Source organism: Anas platyrhynchos, chromosome 3, assembly GCF_047663525.1.
Source record: "Anas platyrhynchos isolate ZD024472 breed Pekin duck chromosome 3, IASCAAS_PekinDuck_T2T, whole genome shotgun sequence".
Classification (NCBI taxonomy): domain Eukaryota; kingdom Metazoa; phylum Chordata; class Aves; order Anseriformes; family Anatidae; genus Anas; species Anas platyrhynchos.
The window spans coordinates 62107472-62123818 of NC_092589.1; the positions used below are offsets into that span (position 1 = coordinate 62107472).

Below are 16347 nucleotides of genomic sequence, written 5' to 3' on the forward strand. Positions count from 1 at the left end.
GTCACAATGAGCAGGGGTGGGGGGATAACAGAGAGGGAAAGGGAAGTGTAATGAATGCTTACTTTTAGAGGCCAAACCCTTGGACCTCACCTCGGGGCACAAAGCACCTCGTTTTGCAGAGCAGCAATATACTCACTTTACGCAGAAACTGATTTCAACCTACCAGTGACTGCCAGGCTGTCACCTCGGAACGGCTGGCAAACAAGAACGCCTGGTGGTGAGCTAACGCACACTGCCTGAGCTAATAACGCAACATGAAGAACACGCAGAAAAGTGAACTTAAATACCACCAGTCTATGCAGCTGGTGACAGCTCAGGCTGTATGTTGGGCTGCCAGTATCCACACCATGATTTAAGAGAAGCAAATTGTGTCGTTTGCAGGTGGGGAGGACACTAGCCCACCACCCACACTGGTACCTGCTCAGTCCAAAACAGATGAGTAACAACCAGGTGCACACACTAAGTCACTGGGATTGCTTCAGTCCTGCTCCCTCTGTGCACCTGCACCTCCAGATACAGAAAGCTGATGATGGAGAGCGACAACAGCCTTGCAAATGGACTTAAATTTTAACTCCTGACGTCTCCATGTTCATCACATTGTGTCACCTGTTTATTCAGTAGTAAAGGCAGTAAAACACGTATTATAATTTCTCTCTCATGGAATTAGCTGCTGGAGTTGCCCAACTTACATTGCAACAGCACCCATGTATAAAAGGGAGAGAAGATAGCATTGGGAGAACTGCCCTGTGCACTGCTGTACCTGTGCTGCTACCACATTGTTCTACAGTAATGACTAAGAGATTATATTGAATATTTCAATGTGCTTGAAAAACTCTGATAATAAAATTCATATTACATTTGTTTATATGCTTTTAGGTACTGCTTATAGGTTGCCATCCCCAGTCAAAAGTTAGTACTATGAGTGAGGTTTTTTGTGTCTACTTCTTATATATGAAATTTTGGAAAATGTTGTTGCAATCTTTTCATTTCTTCAGTTGTTCTTTTTCATGTTTAATTGTTGGGGGTTTTCTTCATACTTAACTGCCATTAATACTTAGTCATTGACACAGCTTTAGAACTTCATTTCTGCAAACCTTTCCCAGCTCTCACACAGAGAACTGGCTTGCATTTCAGTTGAAGGGCACTCACAATCCCCCTGTCTGGGATGGCAGAAAGCCATCCAACAGTAGCTCAGCATGTGTGAAGGGGTTTCATGACTGGGGTCTGCTAAATAACTTGTGCTGCTGGAGCTGACTCAGAAATCACAAAGCACTTTGGAAATCACAATTATATCAAAACTATTAATTATACAATTACATGGGGTCGTTCTACATGTAGACCTCCTCACAATTAACCAGAAACATTCACACATGGAAACTTGTTGCCTCTTATAGGGCACATAGAAGAGATGTGGACACAGAGATGTGGACACAGCAATATCCTGGGAGTCACTGTTATCATTCATATATAGTAGTAGTCTGTAAACTACTAACTACTCAAGATGGCAGAAAATTTTCACACAGATCAGTATGGGGTAGCAAAAGGGACTTGATTTATGTCTGCTGGTTATAGGATACCTTGGATGAGATCCCCACTCCAAGAAATATGCAATATTTTTACCAAGTGAAATGGCTTAACAGTCTTATGTTTAGGACATGTACTTAAGATATATAAGATATATAAGACATAAGGTCAAAGGTCATATACAGTGCATATATATAGAAAATAGCAACTATTTCTTGAAACACTGAAGTATAGATAGTTAGACAGCATTCAAAGGGATTTTAACTATTTTCAAAATACACTTTAGAGAGCAGGAATGACAGCACCTTTTTAAGGGAACAGCAAATAAATAAATACTTCTAGTTTACATTAGTACAATCCAGCATGTAGTTGATCAGTATTTTGTATTATTTACTCTATCTCATTAATAAGACACAGTCCAACCAACATAAAAATAAATTCAGAGCTATTAAAATGTGTTTCTTTCTTTCTTGGAGAACTTTTTAATTTCCAGATGTACTATTTTTCTTTCAGTTTTTAGTATAGGTTTAAAATTATTAGCAGTGGTCGGTTCTTGCATTCTAGTAGCACAAATGCGTACTAGAAAGCACTTACCTTCATAATATATGGTGTTAGACAAAAATACTATGCAATTGCACATAAGAGTAACTAAACAATTTCCAAATTACTACTTCTACTAAGATCTCTGTTAAAATCTTGTTTATCCTAGTCTTTTTTTTTTTTTTTAAGGTTATATAAGTTTCCAATAACTGTTCAAAACTTCTTGTTTTTTCTTCTTGCTTTTGCTTGTTTCAAAGTCTGACCCACAACTGATTCAGGTTAGTGGAAGTCTTAATACTGACATGATCTGGCTTGGCATCACACAAAGAAATTATTTGTGATATAATAGAAAATATGTTATGCCTGATTTTAGCAACAACAACTACAACAACAACAACAAAAAACCACACAGGAATTTATAACAGAGGAAAAATATAAAAAATACAAAAATACATTAATTTTATTGTTAAAACCACAGAGATCTGTTAACATAAACCATTCCAATACTTCTCTGTGATGTCATCAGTTACCATGTGTTTGTACTCTAAATAGATTATTGCAATTTCTGTAAATGTATCATATATATTTTTAGAACTCTTTGGGGGCTTGGTTCAAAGCCAATGAAAACCAACGGGCAGACAGTGACCAGCTTCAGTAGGCTCCGGGTAATCAGAAGACCAAATTTCTAAAGTTAACGCATGAGAACATCAGGGTACGGCAGGCAAAGAGACACCACACAGACTGCTCCAAAAATAGGAAAGACTTGTTCTGCCTGCAAACTACATGCCTGAAAAACATACAACACACATAGCAAGACAACATACTTGTTGCAAGTGCCGTGTGACGGTCATGGATGTGTATGTTAGTTACAATTACGTGTATCTGCGCTGTCATCTTGCTAACTGTATTACTTTGATTGACTCAAACTGCTGAAGTGGCATGCAGACTAAATATGTGCACCAAACCTTTAATAAGTAACAGATTTGTGTAAAACATTCTCTTGACTGCAAGTTATGCCTGTGTGTCCCAGAATGCAGCCTTTATAAGAAATCTTATTCCACAATGTAGTTATTTTAAAATTGGAAAATTGTGAAACATTTTTTGCCAGCCACTGTCTTAACTGAGAAGTCTGCGCTGGATCCTGCCAAATGTTTCTCTTAGGTGAAATGTTTATAACTATAGAGAACTCACTGACATGAATGTGATATTCTGACAATCACATACTGTACCTCCTGTTGACTGAATTTTTTTCTTCCAGTTCCTAAAATTACTTGTGGCAGTCTTTCAATTTTAGCTTTATTTATTCTGCCTTTTCCTAGCAAATTCATGTTGCTGTATCTGTTCCTCCTTATAGTTTGCCCCAAACCCAAGAAATACTAGCAGCCAGTAACAAAGCATTAAGTGCCATTTTTTTTTTTTCTGGCTAAATAAAATTTTATTTTTGCATGGATTCCCTTATGGAACTGAACTGTTTTGCAGAACAGCAGAATATGAACAATCAAAATAAATGCTTTAATTGGTGTATCTAGCTAGTCTTATGTTAAATCAGCAGTGGAGCAAGTAATTGCTGGTAGAGTCTGCATGGATACTCAGGAAAAGAGGAATACATTGTCAATAGAGAGAAGTGGTTCAAATAAATAGCATCTCAGAAGCATCTTCTACACATCTACTTCACTATGAGGTGAATGTGACCTTAGGAGTCTAAATTAAACTGTCATGCCAATATCTTATTTCCTCAGATGAAGCCCATTTATCACATCACCATGATCTACAGATTATTAAGTGTGAGATACAGTGGTGCTACACTGCTCCTGACTCTGAAAAGTGCTTCAGTTAGCCTCTAGCTTAAATAAGCTACATTCGTCTCATAAACAACAAATCACTACCTTCTAATGAAAACTTTTAAGACAGATGAGAATTAAATGTAGGAGCGCATTTGGCTAAACAACAGATCAGAAAACTTGAGAGTCTGAGCTCATTCCCTTTTCACTGCACAACCAATATATTTATTTTTTTTTCTGTTTTAACTTCTGTTACATCAATGGCAATTTCCATAGCTGTTGGTAGCTTTTATTGCTTGGCATAAAGGTCCTTTTCACTATGTAATAATAAACATTTATTGTTCATCTTCTGAGCTGCAAATAACTTGAAAGGTACTGCTGGTCTCACACTCCTACAAACTGGTAAGCAAATGATTGGGTGTGCTCAAATGACCATGGGAAAGGCACAACAGCTTCTGTCACAGAACCCATCAGATGACCTGTTCTTCTTGTATTTGGGTTGAGAAGTTATTAGACCTGGTAAATATGGATAAGTGCAAGGTATCATAGAATAGTTTGGGGTGGATTATTTAATTCCAATCAGCCATCAAACCTGAGCTAAGAATGTGAAGGTTCTGTTGGATAGATTAGCGTAAGTAAAATTTCAGGTTGTGTTTTACACAGCTCAAATTGTTATAAATGAAACACTTTTGATGATCTGGTTGTCCAGAATAAGGTGTAGGAGATACATATCATTTTTCTTTTTACTTTTGTTAAACGCAATGATGCCCATGGAAACCCTTTTAGGTAATGCACTCGGTGTTAGCATGGCTCTGGTATAGCAAATATCATGAAAACTATATTTGTACTGTTTGTCCCAAATTACAGGGGAATGAAGCCTTTGTCTCATGGATGCAATGTGAAAACTGTGGTAGCTCTTACTGTTATCCAATATCATCTATTTACTCGTTAATGCATTAACAACAGTAATTGTTTATGGACATGTATGTGCTATATCTTCACTATATCTTCACAAAACAAAAACAGGACTAGGTATCCAAATGCGAACAATGAACAAATATAAAAGTCCATTTCTCATTTCGGGGGGTTGAAAGAGACTTTTAGGATGAAGGAACAGAAAAAGGAATGCATATCTTAAATCTTACGATGTGGTGCACTTTTAAAAAGGTGGGTGTGGAAGGCCAGAACAGCAATCATCTATGAAGGCCAGAACAGCTGCAATCTATGCAGAAAGCCTCACTGAAACCCACATTAATTTGAAATATTGGCGTTTTTTAAACATGCAAAAATCCTGTTTTTTTCGGACAGCCTATTTATCTGGCAACTGTGTCTCTGTGGATGTGATTCACCAGCAATCATCATTAGTGAATTTGCTTTTCAGCAATACATAGGAACAAACTTTATCTAACTGGTACTTACATAATAGCTACCTCTCCAGGAAGAAAATGAACTGTCTCATCTGTCAGAAAAATCTATTAATTCCTCTGCAGATTCTTCTATCCTCTATGAAGGGCAAAAAAGCCCTATAAGGACTAGAGGACTTAGAGGAAGCTGCAGATGACCGATAAATTTTCCCTTTGCAGGGACTTCCTCTTCCTCCCCTCTCTATTTGATTTTATAACCCAGCAAACTAGATATCTTTGGCCAGACCTCAGTTTGTGATGTGACCTTGATCTTGTAGTAGAATTTCTGACAGGACTGGTAGGAAGGAGAAGGGAGATATGAAGGGGAAGGGAAGGACTTTGGGCTAGCAGTGACATGTTCATCAAGCAGTCTGTTGTCACAAAGAAAGATGCTGCCCTGGGTTGTACAGCCAAAACCCATGTGTTGTAGCTGACAGTGAAATGGAGAATGGGACACAGTATTTACCATTTTACCAGACTTCACATATATTCTAGTGTTTAACTCATTTTCATAGGAATATCTTGAGGTATGAGACTGTAATTGTAGCTTACAAGTTTTAGGGCAACAAAATACTTGATTATTAATATTAAAAACACTTCTCTGTTTATCTATGTAAAAATGGAGCTATAACAACTGCAAACAAGTTAACTTCCATGCATTGCACTAGTTTTCAGTGTTTCTTATATAATATTAAATAAAATGTAGGAGCTGTTCAGCATATTTAGGGGATCAGTCCCATTTATACCTAGTATATAAGACAATTAAAAGCAATGTGTGTTTATAGGCTCTGAACTTTTCCTAATCTCACTAGTGAATTTTATACATGGCCAGAGTGATGGAGTTGTCACCCATGCATGTCGCTTCTGTCTTGTCAGACCTGTAGTATGATAGCCAGAAAGTCCCAACCTTTCTGGCTCCAGAAAGATATAATAATTTTGCCCAACTAGACAGCTATTTAGACATGCAGGGTGAATTTGATTTTATTACAAAATTATGTAGAAAGAATGTCTTAGTATTGCTATAGCCACAATACCATCATGATAGGTTTAATGTGTAAACAATCTGAGAAAGGTATTTACAAACAGCTCATAGGGGTTTGGAAGGGGGTTGCAAAATAACCCTCAAGAGACCTAGACAGAATTTGTAAAAGTAATTTGTGAGTTACAATTTGTGACAGAGATACAGAAGATCCATTTATGTTTTTTTTGTGTGTTTATAATGCCGTGGATGCCTACCCACCATGACTTCAGTTCTTAACCACAGTTACCTGTGTGTGTCTGCAGTTTACCTGTGGAGATAATAACCATTTTTGTATAAAAAAAACCAACACTGGTGACAGTTGATTTTTGCTGTCTATATAACTGGATGCTTCTGGGAAGCATTTTTGATATGCTTCATAGGTGGTTTTTTTTTTTTTTTTTTTTTTTTTTTTTCCTGAAGGGAATTTACTAGTTACATCTGCAGTTTGAATGTTTCTTTCTAAAAGATGAACCAAGGCCAAGCAAGACAAAGAATCTGCTGATACATACATGTCACTCCAAGAATTCTCCTGACAAAGTTCCCACACCCAGTTTAATTACTTCCCTACTGTAAAAACACTTTCCATCTGCATTTATTGTAATAGTTTCAAATCCAAAACCAACACACTATAAAGCTAGCTAAATAAATGAATGATATTGGCCTTAGGTCCCAAGCCAGGAGCTATTCTGTAAGGCTGTGTGTCTCCAGCATTCATTTTTATGCTGATGTTTCATTTTATGTGCAATGTTTTCACTTAAGACTTGTTTAGAGAAGAATTACCTTGCACCAGGCTTTCAAGTGTTATGTGCTGTGCGGTGCCCCCTAGCGCTACTGCAGTCAAAGGCTGTCAGAGACTCCCTTGGAAGACCCAAGTCCCACCGCGGATCAAGATCTGACAAAAAATGTTTGCTGCAGGCTGTATACACAGCATTACACACACAGGTCAGGAATGTTAATTTCGACTGTTTCTGATATATCCTCAAACTGAGACCTCGGAGCTCCAAATTAAAAGTATTTTGGGTTTTTCTCATTAAAAACAAACAAACAAACAAACAAAAAAAAAAAAAAAAAAAAAAAAAAAAAAAACAACTACCTGATTTTCTTCTCCGAATTGACTATTTGTAACATGGTAACATGGTTTCCCCCTTACACTTGGTAGAAAAAAGGTTTTCTGTTCCTCACACCTGGTATGAAGAATTTAATTACAATTCTTAAGAAATTTCCCATTATGCAGAGATAATGACAGTATGCTATATCCTGGGTCCTCAAGCTTGTTGCAATTCATAGTCTGATGAAACAACATCCATGGATTCTTCATAATTTTAAATGTTAGAGATATAACAGTCTTCTTTAAAATTACATCCATGCACAAGTATTGTGATAAGTGGAGATTTGTGATGCCATCAAAGTTCTTGGATAGAGCTTGATCATTATAACAAAATTTAAACCAAAGCAGCAGGACAGCAGATACATTTTTCATTTATAAGTTATTAAATGAGAACCAAAGGACAAAATATGCTCCAGAGTATGCAAAACTACTACTGACTTCACTGGAAGCGTATCAGAACATTGAATTTTAGATTCCCTTATTCAGCTCTTACCAAACTAAATGAAAGGCAAGGATGAATAAGGATAAGTCCCTTATTCATAAGGGACTCGAGAAGCTAATCAAAGAAACTCAGACAGCGCACTGCATAGCTCAAGCCACAGATACTACATTGGGCTTTAACATTACATGTGGCCCCCAGCTCCCAGAGGATGCTGCTGCAACAGTGACACAAAGCTGAGGATGAGATTTGGCAAACCTTGAATTACTTAGCTTTTCTGAGTTTTAATCACAATGTTAGCATGATGTCAATTTTTGTGAAAATTAAATAGTTCTATAGAGAAGCAAGACAAAGATACTAAAAAAGCACTGCAAACCACCAAATCTTAAGAAAATCACCCATTGTGGCTCAACAGTTTACTGATTAACAGAAATACACAAACCTAAAACGATTGCTACTTCACCTGCTTGGAATTACACATTCTTGTACCTCCACGTGCAAAACATAGAAATTAAATGCATCTCCTGTTCCTCATGTACATGAAATTAGAAAAGACAGTGTCTGAAAAGTTTCATTTTAAAGAATACATGGCTTCTTCCTAACTTATAAACACAGTGCCATGCTTTTTGGAAGTGAAAAAAAAAAAAAGTTTTTGATAAATGTAAATTTTCACAAATTAAGACAGAACTGCTCACACAGGAAACAAACTGTAATACTAGTAAACATCAGGTTTCTCCGAAAAGGGACAAAATAAGAAAAAATAAAAGAAATTTGATTACATAGATTTCTTTATGATATTTCTTAGGATTTTCTTTTAAATCGAGAATCATAATTCAGCATTATGGCACAATTTATACTTATCAATTGTGATGCTAATCATCATCTCAAACTGAGGGAAAATCTTCTAGAGCGAAAAGCACTTAAAATTAACCTAGTCTTTCACTCTTTGCAAAGCAGGTCTCTCGCACACAGTGCTATGTATCTGCCGCTCAGCTCTGTATCTTGCTGCACCACCAAGCTGCAGGCAGTCAGCACTTGCTTTTCGTTACCGTACCTGGTGTTCGGAGGCTCTGACACATCTGATTCTGTACACGTTTTCTTTACCTGCAAAAGCAAAGGATTTCCACAGTTACTCTCACTTGAAACACAACTTCCTCGCTTACCGTTCATGCACTTACATCGCTTAAAGTGGATGCAGCTCTGCTCACCATGATCTCTATAAAATACTTCCCGCATTTTACAGCAGCAGTATGCAGTACTAAACAGTGTGTTTCATTATTATCCCATGAACGGCTGCCAACTGCACTTCCCTAGGCTCCATTAGTATGTAAAATGTTCAGCTAAAATAGCTTGGGAGTAGCCTAACTGGGAACAAAGAAAGCAAAGAACCAGGTTCCCCACTTGGAAACCAGAAAGCCATACTGTTCTCAGCTCAGTAAAGAAATGTTTTCCCTATTGATACTGCTTCTGTTTCCTGCTAAAGCTCACAATAATAAACACTAGATTCTGGGGCAAAGTGCAGTGCTAGCTAAATAATTCATACACTAATTTTCATTTTGTGAATCTGCTAACTGTATGTTAAATGTATTTTCCTAATGCATCAATGAACTTAAAACACAACATACAGCATTTGCACACATATTTGCAATATATAATCACATAAACGGTAGTTTGACTTCCAATACATTGCTGTTAACCAATTAAGGGTGAAAAAAAAATTAATTACTTTCCAAGAAAAATATAAAACTGTTCTCTTACAGACCAACTATCTCTTTGGGATCTTCAGGATTTCCTGCAAAAAATTTAACCGTATCTTCTGGTAACCTAAACTTTTCATACCTTCAGCAGAGAAACAAGCATTCTGATCACTTGTGTGCTAATGCAGAATCCAGGGTTGTATAGGAGGTTTCAAAATTCCATTTTACAGCCATCTAGAAACACTCGTAGTCACTCAAATTCACTTCATGTGACTTGCACAATACAAAGGACATTCTGATTACAATTAGCATGTGCTCAATGACAGTTTTTGAGATTATCTTGCATCAAAAGATTTTCCTATAACTTCTTGCTACTTTAAAAGCATTTTTGAAAAAAAAAAAAAAGAAAAAGAAAAAGAAAAAGAAAAAGAAAAAAAGATTGTAACCAACTCAATTCTGTTGAAGTCAAAACTACAAATATTCACCAGCTCCAAATGAAAAAGGATTAGGTTAATGCTAAGTACTTTCTTTGAAAACCTTGGCTGAATGCCATGCAATATCACTCAAAGATGTCTAAGTACAAGCATGGAGTTAAGGGTGGTCATTATTGTTCTTGAGTTCTAGATACTCAACAAACAACATAGTTACATGCTTGGTTATTCATAGAAATAAGTTTTCAGTAGCAATACTGAAAGTTTCCCCAAAGAAAAGAACTTAAAACTTAAAAGAACTTAAAGCTGTATTTATTGCTATACAGTGACACCCAAAACTTTAAAAAAGCAGAAAACACAAAGAATCTTCTAAATATTTTGTCTTGCTTGATTTTTGCTACAAAACCGTTTTCTGCCTATCCAATTATCAGTTTCATCACTGCTAATTTTCAGCCTCATGGATTTTTTCTTCAGCATTCATACTGTGCTACTCCATGGACTTTGCAGTTTCAGCATATTGTGGAAACGTGATGGAGCAGAGACTCAGCCTGAAGGACAATGAAAGCCTATGTAAGTCTATTCCATAAATATTTAGACACAAACATTATTGCTACATTTTTTTTTTTGTTCACTACATTATTATTAAAGTAATACTAGATTTGAAATATATTAAAAAAATTAAGGTATAAGCACGTGACTGAGTACCAAGTAAATGCCCACAATTTGTGCTAACGTTCAAACAAGAAAAATACCCACTCAGATTAGTGTACTGAGTGTCAACACTAGAGGCAATTGTTCAAAACAGTAATTCAAAATCATTCAAAGAAATTGATTTTGAAAGAGCCCTTCCTTAAGAGACAGGTGTGTACTTTCAGAAGCAGACTTTCTCCACAAGAAGTTATGGAGGGATTTGACCAGAAAATAATGTTTCAATTTTACATAGAAAATTAATATATAAATATATTTATAATATATAAATATATATAAATATATAAATATATATAAATATATATAAATATATAAAAATATATAATATATTATAAATATATTTATAATATATAAATGCATCAAATTAATGTATGCAGTAAAACCCCCAGTTAAGCTTTTTCCTTGTCTCTAACATATATTACTTCTGGGCTATTTTTGCCATCTCTTTGCTGTTAGGTTTACAGGCATTTACCTTTGTCAGTTCCCACCAATAGCACTCTGTCATATTTGCACCAGGGCTCAGATCTCAATCCCCGGGTCAGGAGAGTTCAACCACGCACTTCAGCCAGTGCTTGCAGAGTCTGACAGTCACCCAGCACATCTTAACACCCTGATTGTGCTAAGTGATGGCAGGTCCTTTGGTGGGCAATTACTACAGAAGCCCAAAGATAATTCAAACATACACTAAAGCTATTTGAGCACTTCCGGCATACACAACACATTAAGAGCCCTGATACTCCTGGGCAGGGAAGAGAAGGACTTCTCCAAGTTATGCAAAAGTTGTGTAGTCACAGACAAGTTGTCCTACCCTTGCTCACACAACTACTGCCTCTTGTTTTGACCAACATTAAACAAATAAATTGAGATGACTGAAAGATTATGCACTACCTGCATGGTGAACATGGGCACTACCTGCATGGTGATCATATGAAAAAGAAAATAAATAAATAAATAAATAAATAAATATATATATGTATGTATATTGTTATATCTTAAAATTTAGAAAAGCCACAGTCCAATTGTATCAAAAAGACTCACCTCCTGTGAGGTGGAACAAACTCTAGGGAGAAACAAAAACAAAACAAACAAAAAAAGAGTACTAAATATTCAAGAATATTGCAATGAAACAAAATACTTGCAAAATAAGAATATTTCAAGTTTTCAGCTTGGTATATATGCAGTTTGTGATCATTGTCTGAGGAAGTGTGCAGTATGTGCACACTGTATATACTTGTCTTTTCCTTTGAGACTGAATGTAAACTTCATTATGCATCTTTAGGGTCTCTCTTTGAGAGAAAAGACTTAATAAATAAAAATGTTATTTCTTAAAGGAGGATCAGGCATGGGATTTTCTTTCAAGTGGCTGTATGGAATGAACACCATTTCACTTTAGGGCTACTCAAGTAGCAAAACATATTTTGTTATTCATAAAATTATGCCACCCTTGAAGGTGAACAGAAAATCACTGTGAAAACTTATGATCAAAGACTAAATATCATTTCCTTTGTCTTCAGCTGCAATGTTTTTCCTCTTAATCTGCTTTGCTGACTGTTTTCAAAATAATTAACTTTCACTAACACCACATTTATTTACATTCACATGTGTTAAATGTTATAAAAAGAACCTTTTTCTTTACTCCTACTCTGTTTTCCTTTTTCCCCCCTCTGTTTACACAGGTTTTCTCACCATTTCAGTTATATGCTTGTTGAGAATCATTCACTAGAGTGGTAAGATATCAGTTTCAGTTGTTTTTGAATTTTACAAAATAGTGTTGAAATCTCCTACCCTGTCTGCCTACTACAAAATGCTTGAAATGTTTCAGCTAAAAATACTTAAATCCAATTTTTTAAGAAAACATGCTATTGAGTTCATATTTTGAGTCATGTAACTATGCTGTTGAGTGGCTTTAGTGCCCATAAATTCTGAGGCAGAATCCCAGCACTGGAAGTGGGTGAGTATAAGGTGTACTGGTACCCAGGGATCATCATCTCTGTGAAAGGGTGTCCAAATTTTTTTAGGTTTATAACCTTCTAAGAGCTCTGTTTTCACACCATTAGTGGAGTCCTCTTGTAATCTGGTTCCTGAATTTTTGAAGACCCTATCTGTACTGAATGCTCTTGTTCTCAAAGAAGCTGGAGCCAAATAAGAATTATTAATTACTTCTCTTGACTGCCAGAAGCACCTGTGGCATCAGGAAGGGGACTATCCTTTACTTGGTCAGTTCAATGTCCCTCCATGAAAACACCTGGGCAATGTCAACAAATAGAAAAATCCTGTAGCCTCAAATGTGGGGAGGAGGAACAGGAGAAAAATCTTAACAGGGAGAGGGGACAGAAACCGTGATGCAAAAGAAGAAGGGGATCTACAAGTAGCCAAATCACAGACCAGAAGCCAGCTAAAAAAAAAAAAAAAGGCTAACATAGGGATTGGTGTGGATAGTGGAGGAGTACTGCGGCTTGTTGGGGCAGGACAGAACAGAACATGCTGCTGGAGTAAAAACCATAATGACAAGCCTGTGCAATCATGAAATAACGATGAAAGTCACTAGTAGAGGCTTTATTTACCAGTCTACACAGAATAACAGTATATTTCTGGTACACCATCTACACTGCACATCTAATTAATGATCCAAGCTGGGAAACTATACTTTGAACTTACAAGATGGTGCACAAATGTTACGTTTAACCAGAAAAATGATGGTATAATTTGCCTCAAATTGGTGACAACTTTAGTCAATGTTTTAAACAATTTCTGCCTTAATTTCTGCTTTGGTTCTTCAGATTTCAAACATAAACACTGTTTTAAGTGTCTGATACTGTGAGGGCAGCATGAAAATGAGACGTATTTATTGAACAGCGAACTTTGGTTAATGTATGTTAGAAATATCTACAGGACAAAGAATGATTTTATAGTCATTCTGTAATTTAGGTGCTTCATGTTTAACAAATATAGACTGAGGAACATAAAAAGAAAAATCTAACTATGCATTCACTGAAAAAAGAGTAGATATCCCCTGGAAAGCCTAGTGTGTCATATAATAAGAGCCACACCATAATGCATAAGAGACTAGATTTCCACAGGCCATATTAATTCTGGCATTTCCTTGCTTCTGATGTTTTCATTTGCAACGTTAACATCCTTTTAACATGATTTTATTGGACCTCATTACACTAGATGTTAAACCATGAACTGGTCCTGCTCTGCGAGGTGTTCTCGCACACACACTCATAGTATTAAACTCATAATGCAACACAGGTGAGAAATCCCTTCTAGCACTTACAGTAAGCACAGCTGAAAAATCTTGCAACATCAGCAGTAAATTATTCTGGCAATGAATCTGCTGAGCTCCCTAACCTACGACATAAAATATGGCCTTGAGCACCCCTCCCAGACTGGTGATCGTGGGGAGCCTGCTATGTTTTGGGTCCGAATGAAGTAGCTCTGCACAGTGGAGCTGTGGAAGATGTGATATCAAGGAGACAAGAGTGAAGAGGGAAAAACACTTTGCAGATGCAAAGACATCTCAAAGCATATCTACGTGCTTGTTCAGCCTGTGGTAATGCCACCTCTGATTGGTCTGGAGCATGGGCACACCAAGTGCACTTCTACTGTCTAGATGCTTCCCTACAGTAAGTTACTGTTGTGTGAAAGCTCACCAGCTCCTTCTGACCAGCAACGGAGAGGTCCAACTCTGTGGAATGAGCAGGGAAGGATGGGGAATTCAGGGGAATATTTAATGGACATATAGGAAAAGAGTTTAGCTCAGGATGTCTGTGCAAATGAAGAGTACAGTAGTTTATACTTCAGATATTTTTTATGTGTTGACTTCAACACTCCTTACACACAGCTCTATAACCATCTTGATGATAAAATCCTTATAAAAGAGACTGTCTGTACAATGCCTAGTATAACAAAGATTTCCTTTGCTACCATGACACCCTTCATTACTACTATAAAACAAATAAATTAATAATTTACTGGCCTTCAAAAACAAGGCAAGGACTGGCTTAAAGATACAGTACTAAGGTATAGTAACAAGTTGTAGGCATTCTATACATGCATCTGATTTCAAACTCATTTTAAGAAAATATACAAATATTACTGAGAATTAAGCAGGCTTTTGATGGCCAAATTCAAATAATACTATAGCTATGCATACATATGAAGAGAAAATCTCAGTGAAGATTCTGCAGGGAGAAACAGAAATGCTGAAGTCATTTAGAGAAATATCTGAAAATAATTCTAAATAATACCTAATTCTCAACTGAATTCTTCACAGTAAATCAGTTATGTTACACTTCTAAGTCTCATCAGGGTTTCAGTTACTTAAGACTAATAACAATAAAATTTTACAATATAAATTTATATGAAAGTATAAATAATTAATGCAATGCTTTAGTTACTTACCATCAGGTATTAACTAGGTTTCTGACTTAGTTAAAAACTCAAACACTGATTCTACTGCTGGGTGACAGATCTTGACACATATGCTTTTGTCAACTTTTGTACATTGATTTTTTTTTTCATTCTTCTTTTCCACAGTGAAGAACTGTACATCATTGTATTTTATCTGAATCACATCCTGAGGTAGATTTATTGTATCTCGGTGGAGCTAAAAATATAACAGCTCTAATTTCAATGGAAGAATGAAGGAAAACTTGCTATAAGAATCAACTTCAAGAAGAAATTTGAAGAAATTCACTAGATTAAATTTAGTTAAGTATTAAAGTTCTGGTTTTTGTTTGTTTGTTCCAGCTTTCCATTAAATCCTCTGTCTGCAATACTAACTACAGTAATGAAGAGGAATGGCTCCTGGTAAATTTTTGTGCTTCATAGCCTCAGCTTCTCTGAACTATTCATTGTCTATACTAATTTGAAGAAGGCATTATCACTGACAAAGCATGTTGAGCATCTGTTAAATACTTCCACTCTTTGAGATGACTCTCTGTAATCACTTATAATCACCAATTATCATTGTAATCACCAATATTTCAGATCTCCTGAATAGACCACGGTAGATGATAATGAGAATGAAACTTTGACAGGAACCAGCCTGACAGGCCAAGAGGCTGCAACACTGTGTTGTATTTCCCAGAAATCTTCTTGCACCAGGCTGGAACGGTGACTATTGCCACACTAGAGCCCTTTGCTGGTGTGCACAGTACATAGAAAATGAAGTAACAAGGGATTTAATCAATCCAGGTAAATGTATTTTTTCATACTTACTTACTGACCATAATGACTGTTTCTTTCAGGAATATTTCACAGTCTTATGGCTGACACAAACCCTGGTGCTAATTACATCAGAAGGATTTACCTAATATAAAACTGGGTTTGTATTTGTGAAGTTTTACAGAAGAAGGTCTAATTAAGATGTATTCATGGCATAAACTGATAAAATCTGAGACAACCTTACCTCCTAAATTTTCTCATTCACAGGCTATCTTTAGGGTCAAAACTTTCCTTCCCTGGTACTTTCTTACCAGTGGAAGGGTTTCATACATGTTTGTTTTTGCAAACTGATTAATGGGTTCACTCGGTTCAGAGTTCTAAGCTTCTTTCAGTTTTCTTTTTTTTTTTTTTTCCTCTCTTAGATATATACCTGAAAACATTTTTAAAACACATTTTAAATTGTCTTTGGCACAAGTGCACTTTCAAAAATATCAAAGGGTGCGATGGTCTAGTCGTAATTTAA

At 36.2% G+C, this 16347-nt stretch overlaps 1 protein-coding gene across 23 annotated transcripts in view; it reads right to left on the reverse strand.

Annotated features, from left to right (window-relative positions):
* EYA4 (EYA transcriptional coactivator and phosphatase 4) overlaps positions 1–16347 on the reverse strand; it is a 154544-nt gene that overhangs the window by 62854 nt on the left and 75343 nt on the right. For all 23 annotated transcript variants that reach the window (XM_038176297.2, XM_038176305.2, XM_038176293.2 and 20 more), the window contains one exon: positions 8871–8920. In XM_038176297.2, the coding sequence (XP_038032225.1) occupies positions 8871–8920 (50 nt within the window). The remainder of the gene's footprint in view (positions 1–8870; positions 8921–16347) is intronic.